General features: G+C 37.3%; 2 protein-coding genes across 6 annotated transcripts in view; one reads left to right on the forward strand and one right to left on the reverse strand.

Moving 5' to 3' along the window:
• The window catches only part of fggy (FGGY carbohydrate kinase domain containing), a 100,462-nt gene extending 86,646 nt beyond the window's left edge, over positions 1-13,816 (forward strand). For 3 of the 4 annotated variants that reach the window (XM_088928299.1, XM_088928300.1, XM_088928302.1), the window contains 3 exons: positions 4,651-4,745; positions 12,529-12,590; positions 13,175-13,816. In XM_088928299.1, coding sequence (XP_088784425.1) covers positions 4,651-4,745; positions 12,529-12,590; positions 13,175-13,253 — 236 coding nt within the window. In that variant the 3' untranslated portion in view covers positions 13,254-13,816. The remainder of the gene's footprint in view (positions 1-4,650; positions 4,746-12,528; positions 12,591-13,174) is intronic. The other variant, XM_088928301.1, reaches the window with a different exon arrangement.
• A 96-nt stretch (positions 13,817-13,912) lies between these two features.
• LOC148823662 (E3 ubiquitin-protein ligase RNF170) lies at positions 13,913-21,336 on the reverse strand. Of its 2 annotated transcripts, none has more exons than XM_088928313.1 (6): positions 21,195-21,336; positions 19,684-19,768; positions 18,999-19,107; positions 16,690-16,763; positions 16,219-16,329; positions 13,913-15,536 (listed from the first exon to the last, which is right to left on the reverse strand). In XM_088928313.1, the coding sequence occupies exons 1-6, from the start codon at positions 21,224-21,226 to the stop codon at positions 15,228-15,230; spliced, it is 720 nt and encodes a 239-aa protein (XP_088784439.1). In that variant the 5' UTR covers positions 21,227-21,336; the 3' UTR covers positions 13,913-15,227. The 2 variants fall into 2 exon arrangements, with proteins under 2 accessions (XP_088784439.1, XP_088784441.1); XM_088928315.1 differs by lacking the exon at positions 21,195-21,336 and adding an exon at positions 19,867-19,905.
• Positions 21,337-23,744: the final 2,408 nt, after the last annotated feature.

The following is a 23,744-nucleotide window of genomic DNA, read 5'->3' on the forward strand; positions in this document are numbered from 1 at the left end:
AGAGATTGATTTAGGAACATAAACATATTACCGTATGCAAACTGTACTGTATACAGTATGTATATGTATATTTAATGTCTTAACTGTGCCCGTTTAAGTATTGAATATTTATATGGAATTTTACCACTGAAGGGAAATCTTAATAGCTGAGCATAAAAAGAATAGGAGCATACTGTAACGTGTGTGAAGGCCATAAACGATATTAATTTTGGAACTTAAACATACAGTATATGGCTGGTCTCGGTACTTTAAAGAAAACATACACACCAGTATTCCATTTCTCCCTAACATTTTAAGCATCGAAGTCTTTAACTAACGTGATACCGGAGTCAACAAGCATACTTTTTAGAATTTGATTAAAAGGGAATATAATATGGAATCGCGTATCTAAAGAAATTAATAACGATATAATTATATTCATGTACCGCAACACAAGAATAGTACACGCTGTACATTGTCTGTTGCAACGTAAATTGCAAAAATGCACTTGGAATCTGTTCAAACCCTACTTTGTCAGGCATTTTCTTTTACTGCAACGGACATAAAAACTCCCTTGCTTTTAACAGAGTGTTTCATAATTTCTAACTACGAAATTTATTTAAACTGCGACACTTATCATTCAACCAGAGCTCGAAATATCACAGGGATCCTCTAGAGCACAGCAAAGACTGTATTAAAAGTATACTAGTGACAAACTAGTATACTTTAGATATTTTTTCTGAACCGGGGAAAATCTGATCATGTTTCTCTATAACAATAATAAAAACATTATTTACATATCACCTTTATGTGATATCACCTTAAGGACAGCACATACAAGGGTTAATTGCACAATGGACCGCGCAAAGAAATTTAAAATAGTCTTCTTTAGGTGTGAGGGCAGGAGTGGATCGCAGAAGGCATAATCAGCAAATTAGGAAAACAAAGAACAGGACAGGTGAGACGTTTATCCAGAGAGCGAGTGATCAGAAAAAGGAACAGCTGTTACGCCCAGGTTTTACGCTCTCTCTCTGCTGAATGAATAAAAGCATTTTATTAAAAACGCGTTTGCATTTGTCTGGGTATTTACTTTGTAATCTGTGGTTTACATCTACTGTATTGCTTTGAGATGCCACTTTTAAAGGTGATATGTAAAATAAAGTTTTTTATTATTGTAATAGAGAAACATGATCAGATTTTTCCTAGTTCAGAAAAAAGACGATTAAAATCTGTAATCTTTCCACTTGTATGTCATCGGAAAATACAAGAAGTTTCTGCTTTGTGTAAGGATCGTATCAAAAAGTAATCTAAGTGGTGAGAAAGCTGTGCTCCTCAAAGCGCTTTACAGGATAAAAACAACAGCAATAGTGTTAAGCTGGGCAAACGATTTTTTTATAGAAATACAAAATGAGATATAATGATGTGTTCCGGCTAAGACATTAACGAGTACAACCCCCCTCTCTGCGGGAGTGCTGGCTGTGACAAATTAAACCAGTTTCACAGGTATTTTCAAAGTAGAAGGGGGTGAGATTTCCAGCAAAAGACACCTCCCCCTCCAAAGCCAAGGAAGTTCAGTACTTACTAGTTAAGAAAGCTAGGCTCCTTAATGAAATCGCTTTAACATGCTAATGCGGTGGTGTAACAGTCCGGGCGTGGCAAGCTTCTAATGTCAACTCGACTCGATTGGAAGACAATGAACATATTCTAGCCCTAAATGAATTAATAGCAAACATGGTTTACATAAAAGACATTTTTCCAAGAAAGTTTATAATAATACGATCTATAGTTGAAATCTGAGCCTAAATAAAAAGAAAAAGCATTTTCAGAGAGCAATCACGCTGTGTTTATGTAGAAAAAGCGATTAGGTTTATGAGCAATCTAATTACTTATTCGTTTAAAACGCTATATAAAATAAAGTTTATTATTAATTTGCTGGACAGAGCGGTGAACATTATTATGGATAAGACAAAGATAACGATCCTGATCAGTTTAGAAATCTGTGTACGCTGTAAGGTTTTTACTTCTTAAACTTTTAAAATACACGTTTCGAATAGAAAGAAATCATCTTCCTGGTACAGTATGTATAGCAAACCAGCACGTCTTTTTTCTCCAATCAGAGGGGTTAGACGCTCGGTTAAAAGCAAAGGAGATTCGTCTGTTATAGTGGACATAAAAACAAGACTTCACTGCCTAGAAGACACAGATCGGCGCCAGACCAGGAGAATGCCCGCAGCGTAAAAGAAAATGCCTGATGAACTAGGGATTGGACAGTCTCCAAGTGCTTGTACAATCGATGGAAATGTTGAAATAAATGTGCAAAAGAAATAAAATAATCATTTATTTCTTTATCATATTGGCTAGCTAATGTCCTCTCTTTGCTAGTTAGTGGCTGTGTTTCTGCGTTGGGTAGCAACGGGTGACTGTTCTCAGGCGGAAGATGTAAACAGCTTAATTTTCGTGTTAAATAATTTTTTTTAATTAAAATTCATTCCATACAGCAATCGCATATTTGGGTACCGTTTCATAAAACTTTCATGCTTAAAATGTTTAGGGAGAAATGGAAGACTGATAATGGAATGGAATGGAATGAATGATAAGTGTCGCAGTTTAAATAATTTTCCTAGTTAGAAATTATGAAACGCTCTGTTAAAAGCAAGGGAGTTTTTATGTCCGTTGCAGTAAAAGAAAATGCCTGACAAGTAGGGCTTGGACAGATTCCAAGTGCATTTTTTTGTCCATTGTGCTGCTGTAATACAGTTTAAAATAAGTCTAAACTGTATCAGCTTTATTTATGGGTTGCAATTTAGAAAAAGTCAAAAACCGCACTCAAAATGCAATTTAGAGCTTTCTGGCAAGAGGAGACACCCAAATTAATAATGTAACATGCCACTGTTTGTGCATGAACAAAGATATCAATTTATGTTGCATTTGTCTGATTGTGAATCAAAAAACACATATATTTAAACCCGCGTTTGCGATTTAAATCAAAACGCGATTTAAATCAATATAAATGTTTATATTGTAACGCCTAGGTGACTATTCATTGTTATTAAAATGACTTAAATTCGATCATGTTGTGATATTTAGAAATATAAATTTGTTTGGTGCGAGTGAGGTTTTATTTAATCTCTGACCAAGGGAAACGTTTCATTTTTTCAAAGAAATGTTTGTTAAAAAAAAAAGTCATGGTTCCACAGTGGGATTCGATCACAGACCGTGTGACATGGGAGTCAGGAACCTAACCCACAGCGCCACCGGCAAGGTCACATGCAGAGTGCTGAAAAAGCACTACAGAAACATTATCAACAGACAATGTACAGCGTGTACTATTCTTGTGTTGCGGTACATGAATATAATTATATCGTTATTAATTTCTTTAGATACGCGATTCCATATTATATTCCCTTTTAATCAAATTCTAAAAGTATGCTTGTTGACTCCGGTATCACGTTTGTTAAAGACTTCGATGCTTAAAATGTTTAGGGAGAAATGGAATACTGGTGTATATTTTTTCTTTAAAGTACCAAGACCAGCCATATACTGTATGTTTATGTTCCAAAATTAATATCGTTTATGGCCTTCACACGCATTACAGTATGCTCCTATTCTTTTTATGCTCAGCTATTAAGATTTCCCTTCAGTGGTAAAATTCCATATAAATATTCAATACTACAACGGGCACAGTAAAGACGTTTACTGTAAATCTTTCTACGACAGACCAACGGACCACGAGTGCCCCTGTCAGTCAACCAATCACGTACCGCGGTACCGCGCGTCATCGTGCGTCACAATGCGCGACACCGTAGCCAATTACCTCCGGTACGTGTCTGTACCGCTCACTTTGAATGGCTGCATCTGTATATCAAGCTCTGGAACACTCTCCCCAAGGATATCAGAGAGTCACCTTCTCTAAACTTCAAATCCTGACTCAAAACACTCTTCTTCAGAAAAGCCTTTACTTAACCGGTTCCATTCTTCACCCCTCTGCTTTTCTTAGTACCACCATCCACGGTCTCCTCTATATATTATAATTGTGTTTTATCTTGTGTATTCTTCTTATTTATTGTTGTTGTCATCCTGTAAAGCGCTTTGAGAAGCCACCTTTAAAGGTGCTATATAAAATAAGGTTTATTATTATTATTGTATATTGTATATATAAGCTGTTATATAGTATTCAACGGAACAGGTTGAAAAAAAAAAGGAAACGCAATGTTTCAGCCGTGGAGCCTTCTTCAGATGTGGAATGTTGTGTTTCCTTTCTTTTCTTTTCAGCATGGAATAAACCTGTTACCTGTTCCTTTGTAGCCTACGCATGCTGACGCAGCTACCTACTGTACTTGAACTAATATAGTATTCAATATTTAGTATGAGCTCCCTTTTAACACTTTTAAGTTAACTATTATTAATTTCAGCATGTTTTTCTGTGGGTATCCTTTCATGAGAAATTAAAGCTTCTAGCTCAGTGTATCTGACTGGCCAAGCCATTCTCTCCTGTTTGTGTCTATCAGGGTTTATTTTTCAAACTCTTGTGCCTCTCACAAATTTTTCCACTTTAAGTTTGTAATTGCCTTTGCGGTGTTCTTTTATCCTCCATGATTGCAGGTCTCCAGGATCAACAATTTGCTGTTTTGAGTCTCACGATAGCTTATTGTGTGGTGTGTCTCTCACCAGGCTTGCCGGTAGTATTGCCCAAGGAACCAGAGGCAGTGCTGGTAGGAGCAGCTATTCTTGGAGCCTGTGCCTCCCATGATTGTAGCTCACTTCAGGTATAGTACAGAGCAGCCCAGCACAGATGGACAGCTCTTCCAATACACTTGACTGCTACAAGTAGTCACTACAGTCAAGAACTAGACCTATTAATCAATTTCATTGCAGGGATTTCCTAGAAGCAGCCCTTCACATTTTGTTGATCGAAAATCAGTTCAGTTACCATAATGAAGGAAGTGTTTATATACAGTAAGAGATCTGCATTGTATTGTATGGAGTTTTTCCATTATCTGACTACTCTTCCTATGTGGTATTAGCTTAGTATCACTACTTAACATTTCACTACTATGAGCATTAAATAATATTGCATTACATACAAAACTAAAGTTGTGCAATGATTTATTCCTGCATCTTTACCCAGTGAATTATTGTGGTGTTTAAGTTATTCTTTTAGAAGAATCTTCTGTCTGTGATCAGACGTCAGCTGCCCCTGATGTCTGCAGTGTAGCAGATGAAGACACTATGAATGTGTCAGAGTCGCAGCCATCCTACTGTCAGGGATCCTAAGAGAAGGCATCAGGGTAGAATTTAAATAACTGACATCGTTACATCTTCAAAGCATCCGACAATTCCCACATGTCTGAGCTGCACTGAACCAGCTACTTAATAGCACATGGGTACTAACTAATTGACATTAGATAATCAGTGAAATAATTATTACATTAATCATATGATAGACTAATCTATCTGTTGCTGTTCTATCTGATGCTGTGGAGTTACAATATTAATCAGTGAAAATAAGGGGTACTGTAACTAAGTGCCATGTTAACTAGTTAAGTAATCCCCTAAGTGTCTCATCCTAACTGTGCCCTTATGACAGTTTACTTATTGTAACAAATAAGTATAAGACAAATAAGACAAATCGGGGGAAGAGCATAGTAAAGTACAGTGGTGTAGTTGGTAAAAAAAAAATCCTGTTATGATGACACATTAAACTGAGCCCTCAGTAGGTTTAAAAAATTTTGAAGATCACATGGCACTTTTTAAAAGAGTAAGGGTGTTAATCCCAGAGTCCTGGCTAAATTTCCCTCTGGACTTATACAAACTGGATTCTCTGAAGTGCCCCCTTAATTCAATCAGTGAAGCAACTTTTCACCTCTCTACCTGATCTTCTAGTGTAGCGGGGATGTTGGTGCTGAACCTTAGTAGTGGATAAACTGGGCCACTTCCTGTATGTGAAGCATTTTGAGATCTGTTGGGTTGAAAGTTGCCATATTATAGTGTGAGGATATGAAAAGGACTCAGAAAAACCTTTGTGTGAGGAGTTTCACTGACTTTAACTATTTACACAGGACTTTGACCAGATTAATTAAGGAACTTAATCTGAACATATCTGCACTACTCTGTATCCTGAGGTGTTCTGGCGTGAAATCCTTTTCACTCTCTACTCAAGTCCCAGGCCGGACATGGAACCCGGAGGCACCCAGGGAAATGTCTGGTTCTGCCACCAGTTTGCCTTCGCCTCCCTTCTAGATCAGGCACTGTAGCATCCAGTTTCTGGGCCAGCCACGCCAGCCCAAGGGTTTCAGATGGGGAAGAGGCGACCATGCATGGAATTATTATAATTATAGCATTGTAAGTTTCCATGGGTGTTCTGCTAGTGTTTGGAAGGGAGATGGGTCAGTGTAAATTGATTTTTAAAGGTGCTATATAAAATAACTTTATTATTACTGTTGTGTTTCCGCTGAGGCACCACTCATTGCTCACAACCCCAAGCTCCCCTGTGTTTTGCCTGTTTACTGACATATGATACCAGCCGCCATCTGTTGCCCTTCTCAGTGCCTGAGTCCAGTTTTAAAACCTGCATTTGCCCTGTGTTACTACAATTATAAACACTGCACTACAGCCCCCTCCTGCTACCACAGATCATCCTAAAAGCCATGGAGTCTGACATCTGTCGGCACTAACACTGATTCTTAAATCTGCTCTCCTTACCCCTGCCTAGCAGCCTGTTATAGACTCAGCCCTGGCCAAGCAGCACTGTCAGCCAACTAAAACTGCACAAAATGAGAATTTTAATGTCTGTTTTAGTAGAAGGTGTTTAAAGGAATCGATTATGAAGATTGTGTTGTGAAGCCTCTCAGCATTAGTTATTAGATTATTCAAGTCATGCATGAAAGTGGAAGTAACTGTTGTTATATCAGTTTTGCATTTGTTAATACTAACACATCAGACATAAGCATATGGATATGTCTGAAAAATGCTTTCCTCTCTTTATTGGTTTTTTCATGTCTTCCCGGAAAGTGTTCATCATTTATCCCTGCTGCTGGCTGCTGTTCACTGTAAACATCTTCGCCCCATTCTCACTATACCCCCCAAAATTAAAGTGGTAGTCACATGATGATTTTGTGAAGCTCAAGAGATCAGATGAAGCTCATGTGTTATTTCTTAGTTATGATGATTGTATTTATTTATTTAAAGCTTGAGCATTGTTATAGCTGCATTAGATGTATCTTGTTTTCAGTAGGATAGCTAGATTCGTTTTCATGTGATCTTTGTTTTATTACAGAAATAATGCTGTAGTGGGGTACATTTTAGGGTAGCATTCATCTTGGTTTTGACAGATAATACAGTAGTAATAAATCAGAGAGTAGTAAACTCTCTGTCAGCAGAATGTGGGCACTGCAGGCTGTGTGCTTCTGATTGGTGACAGGCCTCACTCACTGTATTCCAATGTGACTACAGTGTGGCCTACACTGGGCATAGAACTGAGTGATGACTCAGCAGATTTCAGACAGGCTGCAGAGGGCAGAAATCTACTGTACCTTGCATTAACCAGAATATTTACACAGTAGACTGGCATGTCTGTCGGTCTTTGTAGTCATGTCAGTGTTGATGTGTACATACAGTACACTACATATGGGTAATTTTATCAGTGGTGTCTGCAGCAAGGTTGTAGGATAATGCCATGATAGATTCATACCAAGTGGTTAAATCTTTAAAGGCACTCACTTGAGGACTGTCAAGATCTAGTTGAGTCCCACCAAGGATAAAGCAGGCTAGTTGTCCAGGGCTCTCTTGGGTCTCAGTGACACAGTGATCCCTGCAGTCTCCCGGATACTTGCAGGCACGCAGTGCTGTTGATGATGTGTAGTAGGTGTTTCCTGTGACATGTTAAAAAAATTAAACTCTGGCTAGTTGGAGGGACTCTGTGTGCAGGTAGTGGGGGTCATAACAGTGAGCTGAAACATAAAAAGTACACAATTGATCATTCTGAATCAGGTTGGTATAACAACAATAATAATTCTATATTTAGTAAAATATTAAGTATTTTCTAAAAAAAAGGACAATTACAGTATTTGATGAAGGCTTCAAACTCAATATAATGTATCAGGAAACCATAGAACAAAGTTCATTTAGAAATGTCGCCATTCACATCTGTGGCATTCCTTTGAATATGACATTTGCATATTTGTGAACATCTCTTTTGTTTTTTTTAGGAATTATTAGTGAAAAGCGAAAATAAATCAGCTTGCTTTTCATTTCTCCCTCAAGAAGCCTCCTTTGAAATCAGTTTCAATTAATCTCTTGGAAAAAAGAGAACAAGAAAAAACTCTGCTGGATATCTCCATGTGTTTGGAGAAGGAACTCCTGCAAGGAAGCTTGCCTGCACCACAATAACACAGGCACATTTCACACATTTAACGCTTCATGCTTCCTGTCAGTTGCCATTCTGGCTCGGTATGCACAGAATGTGTTTGATCCATGAGGGTTCCAGCAAGACAACGCCAGTTGCATCTGTTAACAGGCCAGAGTGATGGATACTAATCGTGTTACTAATAAGATGTTTGTGTTAGATTGAACCTTGTGTCTGTTTTGTACATGTAAAGATCGTTGGTTTAATAACACTTCTTTTTGTTTTGATCACAACACCTACAGTAATTAAAATTGAGAGCATAAAAAGAGCATAATTGTATTGTGCAGTAATAATAAAATAGCCAAACTAAAAAAGAAGAAATGTAGAATTAGATTCCTTTCCCTTCATGTATTCCTTCCGAACTTGAAATAAAACATGCCAGATGAACTGCAATTTAAACTTTAATAACTTAAGGTTTTTGACATGACTAATGCAATCTGTCATAGTTTAAAAACATGAATTGTAATTTATTAGCTTTTCTCTATGAAATACATTGTGCAGAGTGTAGATTAAAATTTCATTTTGATATTCATTTTCCAGCATTGAAATCAGTTGAAATTCACCAGTTAGGTAATTTGTGTTACAATCTGATATACTCATATATTTTTCTTCATATGGTGTTCTACCTGATCAGTAAGTAGAGGAAGACCAATTTCACTGTTTTTCAACTAAGCAGTTCTGTTAGTCTACAGAAAATATGTCTTCAGGTACATGTACACATGAGGATTCAGAATAGCTATAGCAATACCATATTCCAATATAAACTCACTGCAGTGATACTCCAGTCTTATTTTAAAATAGGCAGATACAACTGGTTCAGATACAGCTACACTCTGTCTGAAGAGATATAGAATGCTGTAAATCAGAATGCTCCTTACAGCATTGTTTCAGTATGTACCGCATCAATCTTTCATGATATAGCCATGGCCCAGCATGGAACTTTAAGTCTTAACTAAGAACTTAAAATTGGCTGGTTAGGTGTTGACCAAGACTGGCCAGTGGTTCTCAGGGCACTTTCTTATGTCTTACTGGGGATTGTCAGCACTTTAACCAGGTGATCATGCTTATGGTGAGATATTAGACAAGTGATTGTACTGTACCAGTGCTCATTGTAGTTGTTCCCCTTGCTGGCATCATGTACTGTTCTGTAGACACGGGAGTTTATAACCAAGTTCTAAACATACTGATTCACTGAAATAAATATTTGATGTTGTGAAATACATCATTCAGAGAGAGTCTAAAAGCCTCTGGTGCAAATGTGCTGTTACGGTGCACCCAACAGGACAGAATACAGATGTGTGACAGTGCAATCTCAGGATCAAATCAATTTCTGTTCATCTTTTTCTTTATCCTGGAGTGTGTTAATAATAGAGTGACTTAGGGGTAACATATCATATAACTTAGGGGTAAGTTACAGGACCTGAGCAAACATTCCCACTGGCTTCTCCAAAACATGTTAAAATAAATGAAAATATGTTTCTAGAAAGCTGATACCAGTATTTTATTTAAATATTTACTTGATGAATCCTTATTTGTATTGTTTTGGTTTATACATCTATACATTTTCTAAGTACAAATGTCAGTGCTAATCACACATCACTTGTATATCCAGTAATATACTGGTGCTCACTAAGCTGACAGTATGCAAATAATAATATACAGCCATCTAGTGGGAGTGATGAGTATTGCAGAAATAAAATTACAGATCAGTTTAAAACAATTTTATGCTCTCTCTTTTCATTTGAATGATGAATTAACTTTAATCAGTATATCACTTAAGTAGGGTTTGGGCCACTTATCCCCAGTATTACAGTATATGCTATAATGTCAAACTGATTTTCTTTCAGTACATCTTGCTTTTTTAACGATAAAGACTTATTGAAGTCCAAAGTAATGGGATTGATTCATATATTAATGCTCATTTGAATCAAGTTGTGTATTTGGTATATTTGTATATATGGTGCAGTAAATCCACTCATGCATTTTCATCTTTTTAATAGTCTCATGTTGTGGGAAATAGTCTAGTTTAATATGGAAAAGAGTAGTAACAGTAACCCTAATAATACCAGACTGTGCTGTACTTTTTCACACCTTCACAAGCAAGCAAAATAGTGATGTCAAAAGCTGAAATCATGAATGCTTATTATCCCTGTAATCATACATCTTCAAAGTGGAGTAGAAGCAGAGGAGTGAGTAAGAACACAGTGTCTCTGCCCAGCACAGTTTTGGCTCTTGTTGTTCTCCCTGAAGCACTCCAAGACAGAGGCATGCGCTGGCACCTGTCCTATCAAAGACATTTATTTTTGACTTTGTCAAGTGGTTAGGTCTCTTGCCATCTCCTGCGGGCCAAGGATAATACTCTAATTATAGGCTGCAGTGCAAATGCTATGCACTATTATTCTTGGATGGGATTTCTTGTAGTCCCGTCCACTCCTGCTTTTGTTAGACAATGTGGCATTGAAGAAGGGAGAGACTGAACCAATATTCAAAGACATTCCAGCCTCATTCTAGACTTCTAGACCAAGGGGAATCCTTGTCTTTTTGTAGACAAATAAACAACTTGTTTAATGCTTATAAAACACAACAACTGCCCTAAGCCCTCCATTTAATAGGCTATAGGTATTATCATTTAAAGACAATATACAGTATAACATCAGTACTCTAGCCCAAGGAACAGTTTAGTATTCAGACACTACTGCAGAAGTTGTAGGAGATTTTTCTAAGAACATTTCCCAAAAGTTAGACAGCTATTAGCATGATCATGATAACGAAAACAAACGTAATTGCCAGAAGAAAAAGAACAAAAATGACGCCAATCATAATAACCATCAGCATTTGAGACTTTCCAAACTGGCTGCTACTAACAATGCCAATTGCCAGATTAAACGCTTAAAAATATAGACATGTACTTGCTTTCAGTATGTATTCTCACAGGCTTTTGTCAAATACAGCACATAGACATGCCATAGGGGAAAAGCAACAGATTTATCAGAGTCACCTTCCCTGAGCTCTTTCAAATCAAGACTCATTTAAATGGTTCCTTGTTTGTCCCTTTGCTGTCTTACTGTATTCTAAACCCTAATTGTAACTGTAATTCTGCTGTCTCCTCTCATTATGCATTGTTTTCTCTTTGTGAAGCGCTTTGAGAGACACTTTTAAAGGTGCTATATAAAATCAAGTTTATTATTATTAAATGTGTATTCCCACTCCTTGTTTTTTTTGCATCAAACACAAAAGCAGTTTTTACTCTGTCTTCCTTGGTATATATTCTTGTACTGTATGGTGGAGTGTGTGTCTTTTTGTTAAAGCCAAATTGTTGTTGTTTTGCTGCTATGAATGCCATTTAAAGCAAAAGGTGCCATTGAATACATGCTTCCTGCCAGCCCTCGCCCACAGGCATCTGTGGTTGGGTACCTGCAGTACAGCACACTCCCTGGGTTGGGTTTGTTTACTTCAGTATTTTTATCCTAGTGATTTTCAATATGAAGAAATGCAGTCACACATTAGACTTTGCACTCTGTGTTTGGGCAGACAGCTGTTATTAGTGTAATTAATAGTGGTGATGGGGAATGATGAAATAGCTTACATGGATTTCAGAGCAATTTTCTCAGCTCTGAGAACTACCAAAGTAGTTCCTCTCTACCTCTCTAGGCCTCTCTACCAAAGTTCTATGGTAGAGAGGCCTTGACAGATTTTTCAGGTTTTTTTCTTATTTTTACCATTCTTTTGCACTGTAAGACGCAGCAGGACTTTTTTCTTGCATCATGTGAATCCATGCAGATTATTTTTGGAAGAGTACTGTATGAGAAGAACAAACAACCTTTTCAATGGACTTAATGTTTTGCATTTGTCTTCCACCATATACTACTGAAATAAAAACAAAAATCATCTTAAGAAAACAGATAAACCTTACCTAATGAGGATCATAGGGAGAGTCCTGGAGACACTGTAGGTTTAGAATATAAATCCAATATTTTTTGGCAGTGACCTGAATGAAGGTCTACAGTAATTTTATAAGATCCCAAGGATATTTCTGAAACTCCAGAAAAGGAGTTGTATTTCATAGTTGATATAAATATAATTTAATAGTTTAATGTTTTGCTAAATCTGGGTTGATATTTATTTACTTTTCTTACATTTTTCAGGAAGCAATGGAGAAAATGACCAAAGTTGGAAATGTTGTTCAACCAAACATTGAACTTAAGAGGTGAGTATTTTCTCAAATTTCTGCAGTAGTCAGAATAGACAAAAATGTATGTCCCTGAGAGCATCTTTCTTTGTCAACATAGATTTTATTATTTTCTCTATTATTATCTCTCCACACAAATGTGGAAAACGTTATATAATCTTTTCTAACTGACATAGGAGTTTTTAGGTAAACTTCTAAAACTGAACTTAATTGCCAAAATTATAAGCAATATTTGCAAAAGAAAAATGTAGATAAATGCTGTCTATATATTTTATTAAATTAATAATACAATTATATTAGGTACACAGTCCTCTTTTATAGCTAGTAATATATAAATGTTGAAAAATAATGGTGAAGAGCCTGTTTTTGTGAAAGCAGGCTACAATTCACAGTCGTGTATTGTAAGCAAATACTGCCATCTACAGATAACATTTATTGTTAATGTGTAGTCAACAACTGCCCATTGCTTTTACAGGCAAATATTATCTTAGAAAAAGACAGATATAATCCCTTAAATAGGATTGCACTTCCACTCTTCTGAAGATAAACAAAGTGACAGTAACATAAGCATGTTTGTCTTTCTTCTTGTCCGTCCCTGCTAGTTTCTATACCAAGAAGTACAGAGTGTTTCTCAGGCTTGTTGATCATCAGAGGGAGTACAATGCACTCATGCATGACTGACCGAGGAAACAGAGAGCAAGATGCACCTGTAGGATTATAGACAACTCACTAATACCTGTTCTGGGCCTGCTATATGTCAACACACTTACAGTACATGTATAAGGTATATAAGTGTTTTATATAATCACTACAAACTGATCAACAATGGTGAAAAATTACCAGCTCTAAATTGCACAAATCAGTATTTGATACCATTGAGACCTCATTCTTTAAGCATTTCTTCCTTTGAAAATTATACTTTGAAAACAGTAAATAACATTGTACTATGATGGTAATACTGACATTCCTGTGAAAAAGCTGTTATATTGGTTGTAGTTCTGTAATACATAAATATGAAATTGAAATGTGTGCTGTATGTAGAATACATTGGTTCCACCTTTCTTTTTGGAAATAAAATATTGTGGTAGGTATTTCAAAATGAATCCCAAAGCACTCTAAATATTTTATCAAATTAATCAATTAACAATTATTCTTTTGCATAACAAAATAAAATATCAATATTATAACCATTATATAACCATGTAATACCAAATAATAGAATAAAATAATTATTTTAGTCAAGTACATCAATCTTTCCCTTTGTCTTCCCCCTTTGCAACATTCTAGTTACACTGAATTATATTCAAAGAATCTCAAAAGAAAGTGCCAACAGGTGGAAATAATAAATACAAGTTGTAGTTTATTTACATTAATGCAACATTTTAAACTTTTATTCACAGAGTAAACTGTATTAACATCTAGCTTTTATACTGTACATACAGTACAGGTGCTTACACATATACAAAACATTTCAGGTTTAATATTTACAGTTTTCAGTTACCATGGCAGGTATTGCTGTGTTTACAAATCCATCAAATACATCATAGGAACAAGTTCAAATATTTCTGAATTTATTTGATCATAATTCAGAGCTCTCATCCTTTGGTGCTGTTTTTGTATTGTACTGAAGTACTGAATTAAAGCATGCTTAATTAATAATTTAAAGTCTCCCCCTTTTGATGAATAAACACTTTAGACCCATGTTTGTACAACCATCCATTTTCAGTCACCACTTTATCCTTAGAGGTTCTGGTGAACCAGAGCCTAACCTGACAGGAAAAGCAGACAAAGCAGTCCATTGAAGGACGCACACACTCATATTCACTCACACTTGCATATCGGGGGTAATTTAGAGATGTATGTGAACCTTAATAGAATACCATTTGACTGTGGGGTGAAACTGGAGTATCCAGAAAAACTCACATTGACATGGGGAGAGCATGCAAACTCCTCACAGACAGAGCCAAGGACCAATTCCAACAAAGGACCTCAGACCACTTCAGCACCGCCCCCCCCCCCCCCCCCACCCCCTTGTATATAGTGTATGGATTTTTTTTATATTGCTGGTGTGCAGCAGAAACTCAGCTAATTGGTGTTTTTTGGATGAAGATAACAATGTCTTTATTCCTTCAATTGTTTTTCCTTTCAATGTGCATTTCAGGTTGGTTTTCTCACTTTTAACAAATACAAATTTTAGGAAATAACGTCAACCTGAGAAATACATTTTTTCTGCATTTTAAGAACAAATTGGTGGAGTAAAACAGCTAGACTCTGAGTCAGGTCCATTTACTGCAGAGTGCCTAGCTTCAGTCCTCGTTTCTTCTCTGTTGCCCCAAGAGACATATCCAAATTCAGGACAAACAACATTACCACGGTGTAGAGCTTATTCAGTGTGTTCCTTCAGAAAGCTGCTTCATGGTGATGTTGGATCAATAAGCTACTACAAACTAATAAAACAGGCCTGAGAGCCACCTCTCATTTGTAACCATTCCTATTTTTGAATTTCCTGCTGACTCCAGACAGTTTTGTAATATGACCAACAGCGCTGAGTGTGGCAGTCAGTGGAACGGCAACTGATCGCTCTGGGCTGCAGGGATCACTTGTTTTCCAATAGTGTGGTCCAGTAGTGTGGTTGTTTTCCCCTATACAGCTGCACTACAGAGAGTCAGAGAGAACACCCTGTGTGGCACTGTGGGCAATAGCACCTCTCTCTGGGTTGATCTGCTGGTTGATGTTAATGACACATATTAGTAGCAAGAAGATCACCACCAGGTCATCCAGAGCCCCCAACACCCCACAGAAGGGCTCATGGATGCCCTTCAAAGGGGATATTAGAGACATGAGTGCTCCGAAACAGCACACGACCACCCTCAGGAAGAAGACCCATACCAGGCCACCCATGGTGCAGAGACCACGCAGCGTCAAGTGCAGGAAGAGGGGCAAGTCATACAGGTAATCAGCCACCTGGGAAAGCAACAACACCAACACACAGAGATAGGGAGAGTGGTGAATCAGTGCACTGAGCTACTCTGCTCTGACACTCTGTCAGTCTATCACTGATGTTTCATCTTGACCAATTGCATCTGAATTATATAGCATCACAATTATATTACATATACAGGCATTTCACATACAACTATACACAGTTTATACTGTATATATATATATTACATTCCTAAAAGATAATTCTTATCATTCCGTATAGTATTACTCTAAACAGTGACCATAAATAAGATTGATCCATGGTTCCTGATAAGGCCTAATGTACAAGGATTAACTGCTGTTGGTAGACAGTTAAACAGTTAACCAAGTCAGTTTAACTTTGACTTTGTAAATACTAGCATATACTTTGTATATTTGTCTGTGGTATTTCTAGAGGTTGACTTTGCGTTGCACTATAATAAATCGTGTGGTGCTAGAATTCTGAGAAGAATATGTAGATGCTCAATTGTGAGATTTGAGCAAGAGGTATTGCTGAGACACGGATACTACTATTAAATATCCTGGTTTAATCAGATACTGTACCCTTAAGAGAATAAACATGCCAGACTCCACTCCTACAGTAGATATCCTAAAAAACACGTAGGTTCACACTACTGGCAGTTGTAATGACAATGAAATCTTGTGAGGAAGAAGGAACATTTACCCGGCGTGGCATCCCGGAGAAGCGCTTGTTGTAGTCTCTGATGTCTAGCAGCACCTGCTGTTCCTGCTTGTCTGCATGACTCTCAATGAACAGATGACACAGCTGGCTCACCTGAAGCACAACGACAGAAAGACATCTGTGAAGAACCCTCCAGAGGTCAAAGTAGATTAAATTTAAGAGTTTACTAAGTTTCATAGTATGGTTATTTCCATACTAAATGTGGAACTAATGAACCCCTCTGACTATATATACAACCTAGTTCTGATCCATCACTAGTGGTTGGAGGTGTCACCTGAAAGGAAGGACAAAATAAAATTTTCACAGTTAAGACTGGACTACACTGCACTGATGAGCTTCAATGAGGCTGAGGGAACTGATAAAATAACTGAATCACCTATTCGGTGTTTAGATTTATACAGTATGTGTACACATATATTGCAACCAATTGATATATTGATTAATTGGTTTTACCTTTTGTCTGCAGAGAGGACAGCTGATAGCTCCAAGCCAAGAGGTATGTCTCCAGTATGCAATCAAGCAAGGAGCTGGAAGAAGGATAATGGAAAAAATCAGGAGCTTGTTTACAGATATAGATAGCAGTAATCACTGCAAGTACTTTGGTGACTGAAATAGTCTTCTAGCAATGACAATAGGACAGTGGAGAATGCAGGAAATAATGAGAGTTAAATCATATTTTGAGTTTTAAGTAAATATTCCCAAGTATGAAGTGCTCACCTACTGTAAGACTGAATAACATTTGGGATCTCTAGGATGAGGACTAGACCCCTACCCTAGGCCAGTGAGTTTCTATTGTAATTTTAGGACTCATTCCCTGCATCCAGTCATATTATACACGCATATAAAACATTAACAGTTTCTGGTCCTGGAGAGCTGCAGGTTTGTTTCCCATGTTTTAGGTTGTTTTAAATAATTAATACAGTGACCTGGAAAACCTTTAAGTACCAATTTGCAAATTTTACATTTTTAAGCTATAGTAAAAATAGAATCACTGCTTGCCAGGACCAAGGCTACAGGCTTCTGTCCTTGGGCCAGTGAGTTTCTATTGGTAAGGTATTGGTTCAAGGGTAGAGATGGTGAAATTCTGAAGTGCTCCTGTTGAGAGTTGGAGATTTGTTAGAATCAGTGCTCCTCAGTGTTCAATGTTGCCTTTCCCTTCGGTGTATCTTCTATGTCTGTAACAGGCCGCGTTGTTGTTTAAATGAAGAACCCTATGCAGAGCTGGGGAGCCAAGGCGGGAGAGCTTTCTAGAGTCCAAAACGTTTGACCGAGATGTGGTCGAGGGCGAATTCCGGGTTCGATACCAAAGGTTATCCGAAAAGAGAGAGAAGCAGACAAATCCGAAGAGTTAGACGAAGTCGAGGTCAGAAGGGGAGATCCGGGTTCAAGTATCCAAAGAAGGCAAAAGGAAGTAAGTAATGCGAGGCACGAAGTTCCAAGGAAGCTAACAATACCGAGCGCTGTTACCGAGCTAACAATACCGAGCGCTAGGTCTGGAAGTAGAGGGTGTGTTAACAGGTGAGGTGTATGGATTGGATGGAGGGGTAGACTTGCAGTGTTTGCAGAGATTGTCTCCACCTGGTGCTTAATCGGGATGAGTTCGTTTGTGAGGAGGCTTCCGATTAGTGGTGGATGTGACAATGTCTGCCTAAGCTCTCATGTTGGACCTGCATGTCTGGGGCAGGGGGTCTGTATTTAGTATTCCTGTGTTGACTTCTATTGACGTCAAATGGTTAGCGGTAAATTAGCTTTAGTGGGTGTGCAATTTCATTTCTTTAAAAGGGGTCACTGTCAGTGGAAGAGTGATTGTTCTTTTCCCCTGAATATCAGAAAGTAGGTCAGGAAAGCTCTTAATTATTCACCCATCTCAAGAGCTAAGAGCACTGTGCATGTTTATCCAATTGAGAAGCACAGGTGGTTCAGAAGTAAAAATGTGCAGATGTATGCGTGTTAGGAGGGAGGGTAATGTTGTTAGACTCTGAAGGTCTGTCTTTGGTTGTAATAAATGCAATCTGTTTCTTTTTTAAGCTGTGTACTAAACCAGTTACCCTTCTGTGTACAAACTTGACTACTCAAAGTGACAGCAACTTCAAATGCACTCTCTATAGTTGCCAAGTAAGGGTTAAGTAAAAATAATTTTAAAGCATTAAAACACTTGTAGGTATTAGGAGATATATTAGGGCCATTCTGGACTGTGAAAGAGACTGAGATCAATGCAGGTTTTGTTAAAATCCTAAAATGATTCCTTACTCACAAATACAGGAGTATTATATCGGGAGAGGAACATCCTCGGTAACTATTGTAATCCCTTTACAAAACAGGCCATTTAAACTGCTTGATTTCATTTGTTCCTGAGGAAAAGACTTCATGGTCGCACTTGAGCAAGGAAAATGTCACATAAGTCACTAAGCTAACTCAACCAGACAAAATCCATTCATTGTAATTGATTGTCTGCGTTTGCACACAACATCAGCGATTCAGAAAGACTATTTTTTTTTCTTGAGCTGTATAGTAGTAGGTTGAGGAAATCTCTTAATAAGGTTACGTGTGAACTCATGGTAAGGGTTAAAGATTAAGCTAATGGACACAAAGTCATACAGTAGCTCTCATAAAAAATGATTGATGCACTTTCCTATTTAATCTCTTATCTTCATAAAATTGTCCTATTTAACTTTGAGTACTAACAACATTTCAGACACAGTTCCATATCTGCGTTGACTTTTTCCTTATTGCTATAAAATCTCAAGTCTGGAAAGACATACCACAGAACAGATGCCCGCAGTTAGTCTCCACGGGGAATGCAGCAGTCTGGAGACACACTGGGCAGTGCCGGTCTTTGGTGCTGCAGGGCCGACACTGTCCATGAGATTCCTGGATAGGAGTTGGAAAAATCCATCAAAGCTGTTGACATAATACTAATAATGCTAAGACATTTGAAAGCAAAACTAATTCCTTGAAAAAATGAAATCACAATGTTCATTGTTATATACTAGTGAGTAGCATTGTTAATTTTGCATTTACTTTCAGATAGTACTGTGCAGAAATATCTTGACCATGGATGAAGTAGTCTATTTTTGGCCATAATTATTATTTTCTGTCTGGCTTTGCGGTCTTCATCAGGAGTAATAATAATATTGTTAAACATACTGACATGTGACCACAGTTCTAGAACAAGAACAAAAAGTGATGAGATTGCTATAACTGTATAGAAATAATGTTAGTGTATAGCACTAGTGTAAAATGAGCACATACAGATGTCTGACACCAAACCTACCGACTAACACATATTTGCTAAAATCAGATAAGACCAGAGTTTATTAACACGTATTTGCCATCAGAGTTTCGAAATGTTTTTCAGTTCACAGTATAAAGGGGTGAAGTGTCTGCACGTGATAAGAAATGGGAGTGCTGATTGATATGGAGGTTGGGCTGAGACTTTTGCTTCACCTTATAGCTCATATGCGGAAAACAGCGTCTCTCCCTCTGAAACCCTGGACTGTGGCATGCATTGCTTTGGACTCTCAGTCTGGTCCTGAAAGACAAGGTTACGATCATGATTGAAAACCATTTTTCATCCTGATTCTGTTTTACTGTCAAACAAAGAATAGAATTGACACGAGTATGATTTACCTAAGACAAACTGGTCCTGGCACAGCCTTTTAAGAAAACCATAAAACCTTTGTCTACCAATGTCTATAATGACACAAAATAGAGGTATTGTCAAGGAATTATTAGTTAAAAACAAAAACAGCCATAGTGTGTCTGCGTGGAGTTCTATAGTTAAATAATAACCCTTAATTAAAATACTTTGTTATTCATTTAATGGCCTCTCGTGCCATGTATTGTAATTGAGAATGTGAACTGTGCCTGGTGTGGCCAATTCAGTTTTATTCTCTGCTGAAGTGTGGACTTATACTTGGTGCTTCTCAGTCAGAGCTGAGCTGAGTTGACCACATCTGGCAAGGAATTGTACCTGTAGAGTGTAAATAACATGAACTGAGCAGCAAAATTGCAGCCCAGTTGTGTCACATGCACATTTTTTAATGTGTGTAAGAAAGATTTTTTAATGGAAATCAACACTCCAAATGTTTTTATTTCAGATTATATTGTGTTTGAAAACCCTTAATTGTTCTGTTTTGTAATTGTGTCCATTTCCCAAGATTGATTTTTCTTTAAAGAGATGACAAGCCAAAAACAAACAGCTCTCTAAATTCTATTTTTCTGTCATTCATTTAGACTTCACAAGTGAAAGCATACTTGACACTGGCAGCTGTATGTTTTTACAGTCTCTGCTTTTAATTACAGGTACTTTAAATCTCCAACCAGTATTCCACACATACACATTTCTTCATGGATAATGTTTTATAGAGGTCTGTTTATTGTTATAAAGAGTTTAAACCTACTTTTTAAAAACTTTTTTGTTTTACTTGGAATATTTAAAAAACATGCAGTATATCAAGTTTTAAATGTATATGTTTTACTTATAACTATTACCATCGTATTCTTAAGTAGAGATGCTGAAAATAAAATAATTTCTGTACACCTACTGTAACTTCAGTCTGATATTATAGAACAGGCTTGCTTAGTAAAGAAAAGAGCCAGTTAGATTAAAAAGAAGATGTATGTTTCTATTACCTGCTTCAGTGCAAAACCTGTGAGTGTACACTAATCCTTTTTATGTTTACCGTAAAGTTACGAAATCAGAGTACAAAATTGTTTTTACAGTATACCAATAGCATTTATCTACTCTTGTCTAAATTTAATGGATATTAAAACATAAATTACAGTTCATTAAGATACTGTATAAATACAAAACAGCCAAGCATAAAGTCTTTTGTTGTTACTGCCTATCAACCAGCAAGCACAGAATTAGGTTCTTATGTGGTCGTCACACAGCTCAAATTTTTATAAAGCATGAAATCAATCAATATATTAACAATGTGTGAGCCATTTCTTACCTTGGGTTTGAACTTGAACAGCTGGTGTACATAATTCCAGAGGAAACAAAAGAGCTCTTGCTTCTGTTAAGACTGACAAGGAAATGCAGAGTGACGGCATCACTGTCCACAATTCATTTGACACTCAGTTAATGATTAGCTAGTCTTCATAAACTGTGGCTCTTAAGGAAACAACTAGGTAGTGACACACAGATGAAGTTTCTACATTCCCATATCTGACCAGGCTCATTTTGCCATATTTATAAGAGAACATAAAGAGGATAAGCAATAATGATGTTAATATCTCAGTAAATGAATGACCAAGGGCTATAGCACCTCCTGCCAACACAAATCTTAGCTACATTAAGCCTTTGAAGCTCTATTTTGGTCATGTGACCCAGACAAGGCCACCTCATCAGATTGGGAAAACCTGGCTGCTTTTGAAAGTAGGTTAGGTTCAGGAAATCAATGTATCTTGACAATAATTTACTGGGAGTTTGCACAATGGAGCTCTCAGCCCCATATTTATATCTTTACTATTATCCCCTTTCAATAAATAAAATCGTTTTTTTAAAACTTAATTTGTGGTGCAATAGTAAATCAGTAGGTAAAAGCACAGTAAAAATAGATTATAGAATAATTTAAAGTCTCAAACGTCATTAACTTGAGGTTATGGTTTTAAAAGGTACAGTATATGATTTTTATACAAAAGATTTAGTTTTATTCAACCATACCAAAAAGGCATATTCTGCACTGCATATGTTGCTGTACTGTAAAGTCATTCTGCAGCTAGACTCCTGAAGCCTGGAAGCATACATTAATTTCAAGTCAGGCACAACTAATTCACTTTACTGTGTTTGAGTTTTATAAGTCTTTTCTAGTTTGTTTCTATTAAGAATGCAGGCAGATAAAGCAGGCTGTTCCTATTTAACTGAGAAGAAAGAGTGTGTGACATTTTTAAACAGCCGGCAATCAGAATTTATATTCTATGTTGGTGTTATAAACATTCCTGTACTTGTATGTCCTTTACAATCTGTGTTAAAATACAGAATGCAAAACTTTTCAGTGTCCTTGTCCTAAATGCAACTTTATGGCAACACAAGAGATTGACCATGGCTGTGCTTGGTTTATAAAATTCCCTGGAAGTGATTCTAGTTTTTAGAGCAGAATATGACACTATTTCTGCCTTGTTTTCCAAATGGGATTATTTTATTAAACTTACCTTAAAACAGTACTGAACTGTGCTGTGCCTTCTTGCATCCCTCCACCTGTATTGAATGAAACAGTATAAAGGTTGTGTATCCCTGTACTTCTCTTAATCTTGTATCTTCTCAGTTTGATTGTATTTCTGCATTTCTTCAATAAAATGCCAACAATAGAAATATCTGCACTTCCAATCTCTTAGCATTGTTAGACTTTCTCAGGTCATGTACATAGGTACTGTAGCTGCGTCAGCATGTGTAGTCTACAAAGGAACAAGTAAAGCTCACCAGCAGCTACTGTATATCACCCTGCAACTCAACTGGCAGCCCACTCAAGCTATGCAGGTATGAGCCTGGCCAGTACCTGGATGGGACACCTCCTGGGAAATCTAAGGTTGCTACTGGAAGAGGTGTTAGTGGGGACAGTGGGAGATGCTCACCATGCGGTCTGTATCCTAATGTCCCAGTATAGTGATGGGGACACTATACTGTAAAAAGGTGCTATCCTTTGGATGAGATGAGGTCCTCACTCTCTTTGGTAATTAAAAATCCCAGGGCATTTCTTTGGCATCCTGGCCAAATTTCCCATCAACCTTTACCAATTACGGTCTCCTAATAATCCCCATCCATTGGCTTGGATGAATTGGCTTCATCACTCTGTTCTCCTCCCCACTGAGAGCTGGTGTGTGGGGAGTGTACTGGCGCACTATGGCTGCTGTCGCATCATCCAGATGGATGCTGCACATTGGTGGTGGTGGAGGGGAGACCCCATTAAAGCGCTTTGAGTGGAGTGTCCAAAAAAGAGCTATATAAGTGCAAGGAATTATTATTACAAAGAGAACAAATGGTGTGAGGAAGGCTCCACAGCTGATAAGTTGTGTCTGTTTTCTTTTCAGCATGGAATAAACCTTTACTTGTTCCTTTCTCAGATCACTGTGTTTAGCTAACATAGGGTCTTGGAACATCCTAAATGTTGCTGTGGGTTTCTTCAAACAGGGTTTTATGAGTGGAACAGTGTAAAAAATAATGAAAAGCAGAATTTAGACTGTCTAAATACTGTATTTTGTGAGGATGGATGGATGGAATAATGCAGTGATCTACTGTACATCTTGATTTGCTGTTTGTGGTGACTCAGACTAATTAATATTTCAGAGGTTGTTCCCCAAGCGTTTCCTTTGAAAAGCTAAACATCCCACATTACAGCACTCTGAAGAGCCCAGTTTGAGCAAAGAGGATAAGCATAACTCTTGAGAATCTCAATAGGGCAAAAGTGTACAAACAAACTTCATAATTTATAATCCTTCATAATTTATTTTCCATTAAATGCTACAGTATATTGCTTAATTTATTTTTCCTAATTACCTAAACT

This window comes from Atractosteus spatula, chromosome 11 (genome assembly GCF_055471065.1).
Source record: "Atractosteus spatula isolate fAtrSpa1 chromosome 11, fAtrSpa1.hap1, whole genome shotgun sequence".
NCBI classification, from domain to species: domain Eukaryota; kingdom Metazoa; phylum Chordata; class Actinopteri; order Semionotiformes; family Lepisosteidae; genus Atractosteus; species Atractosteus spatula.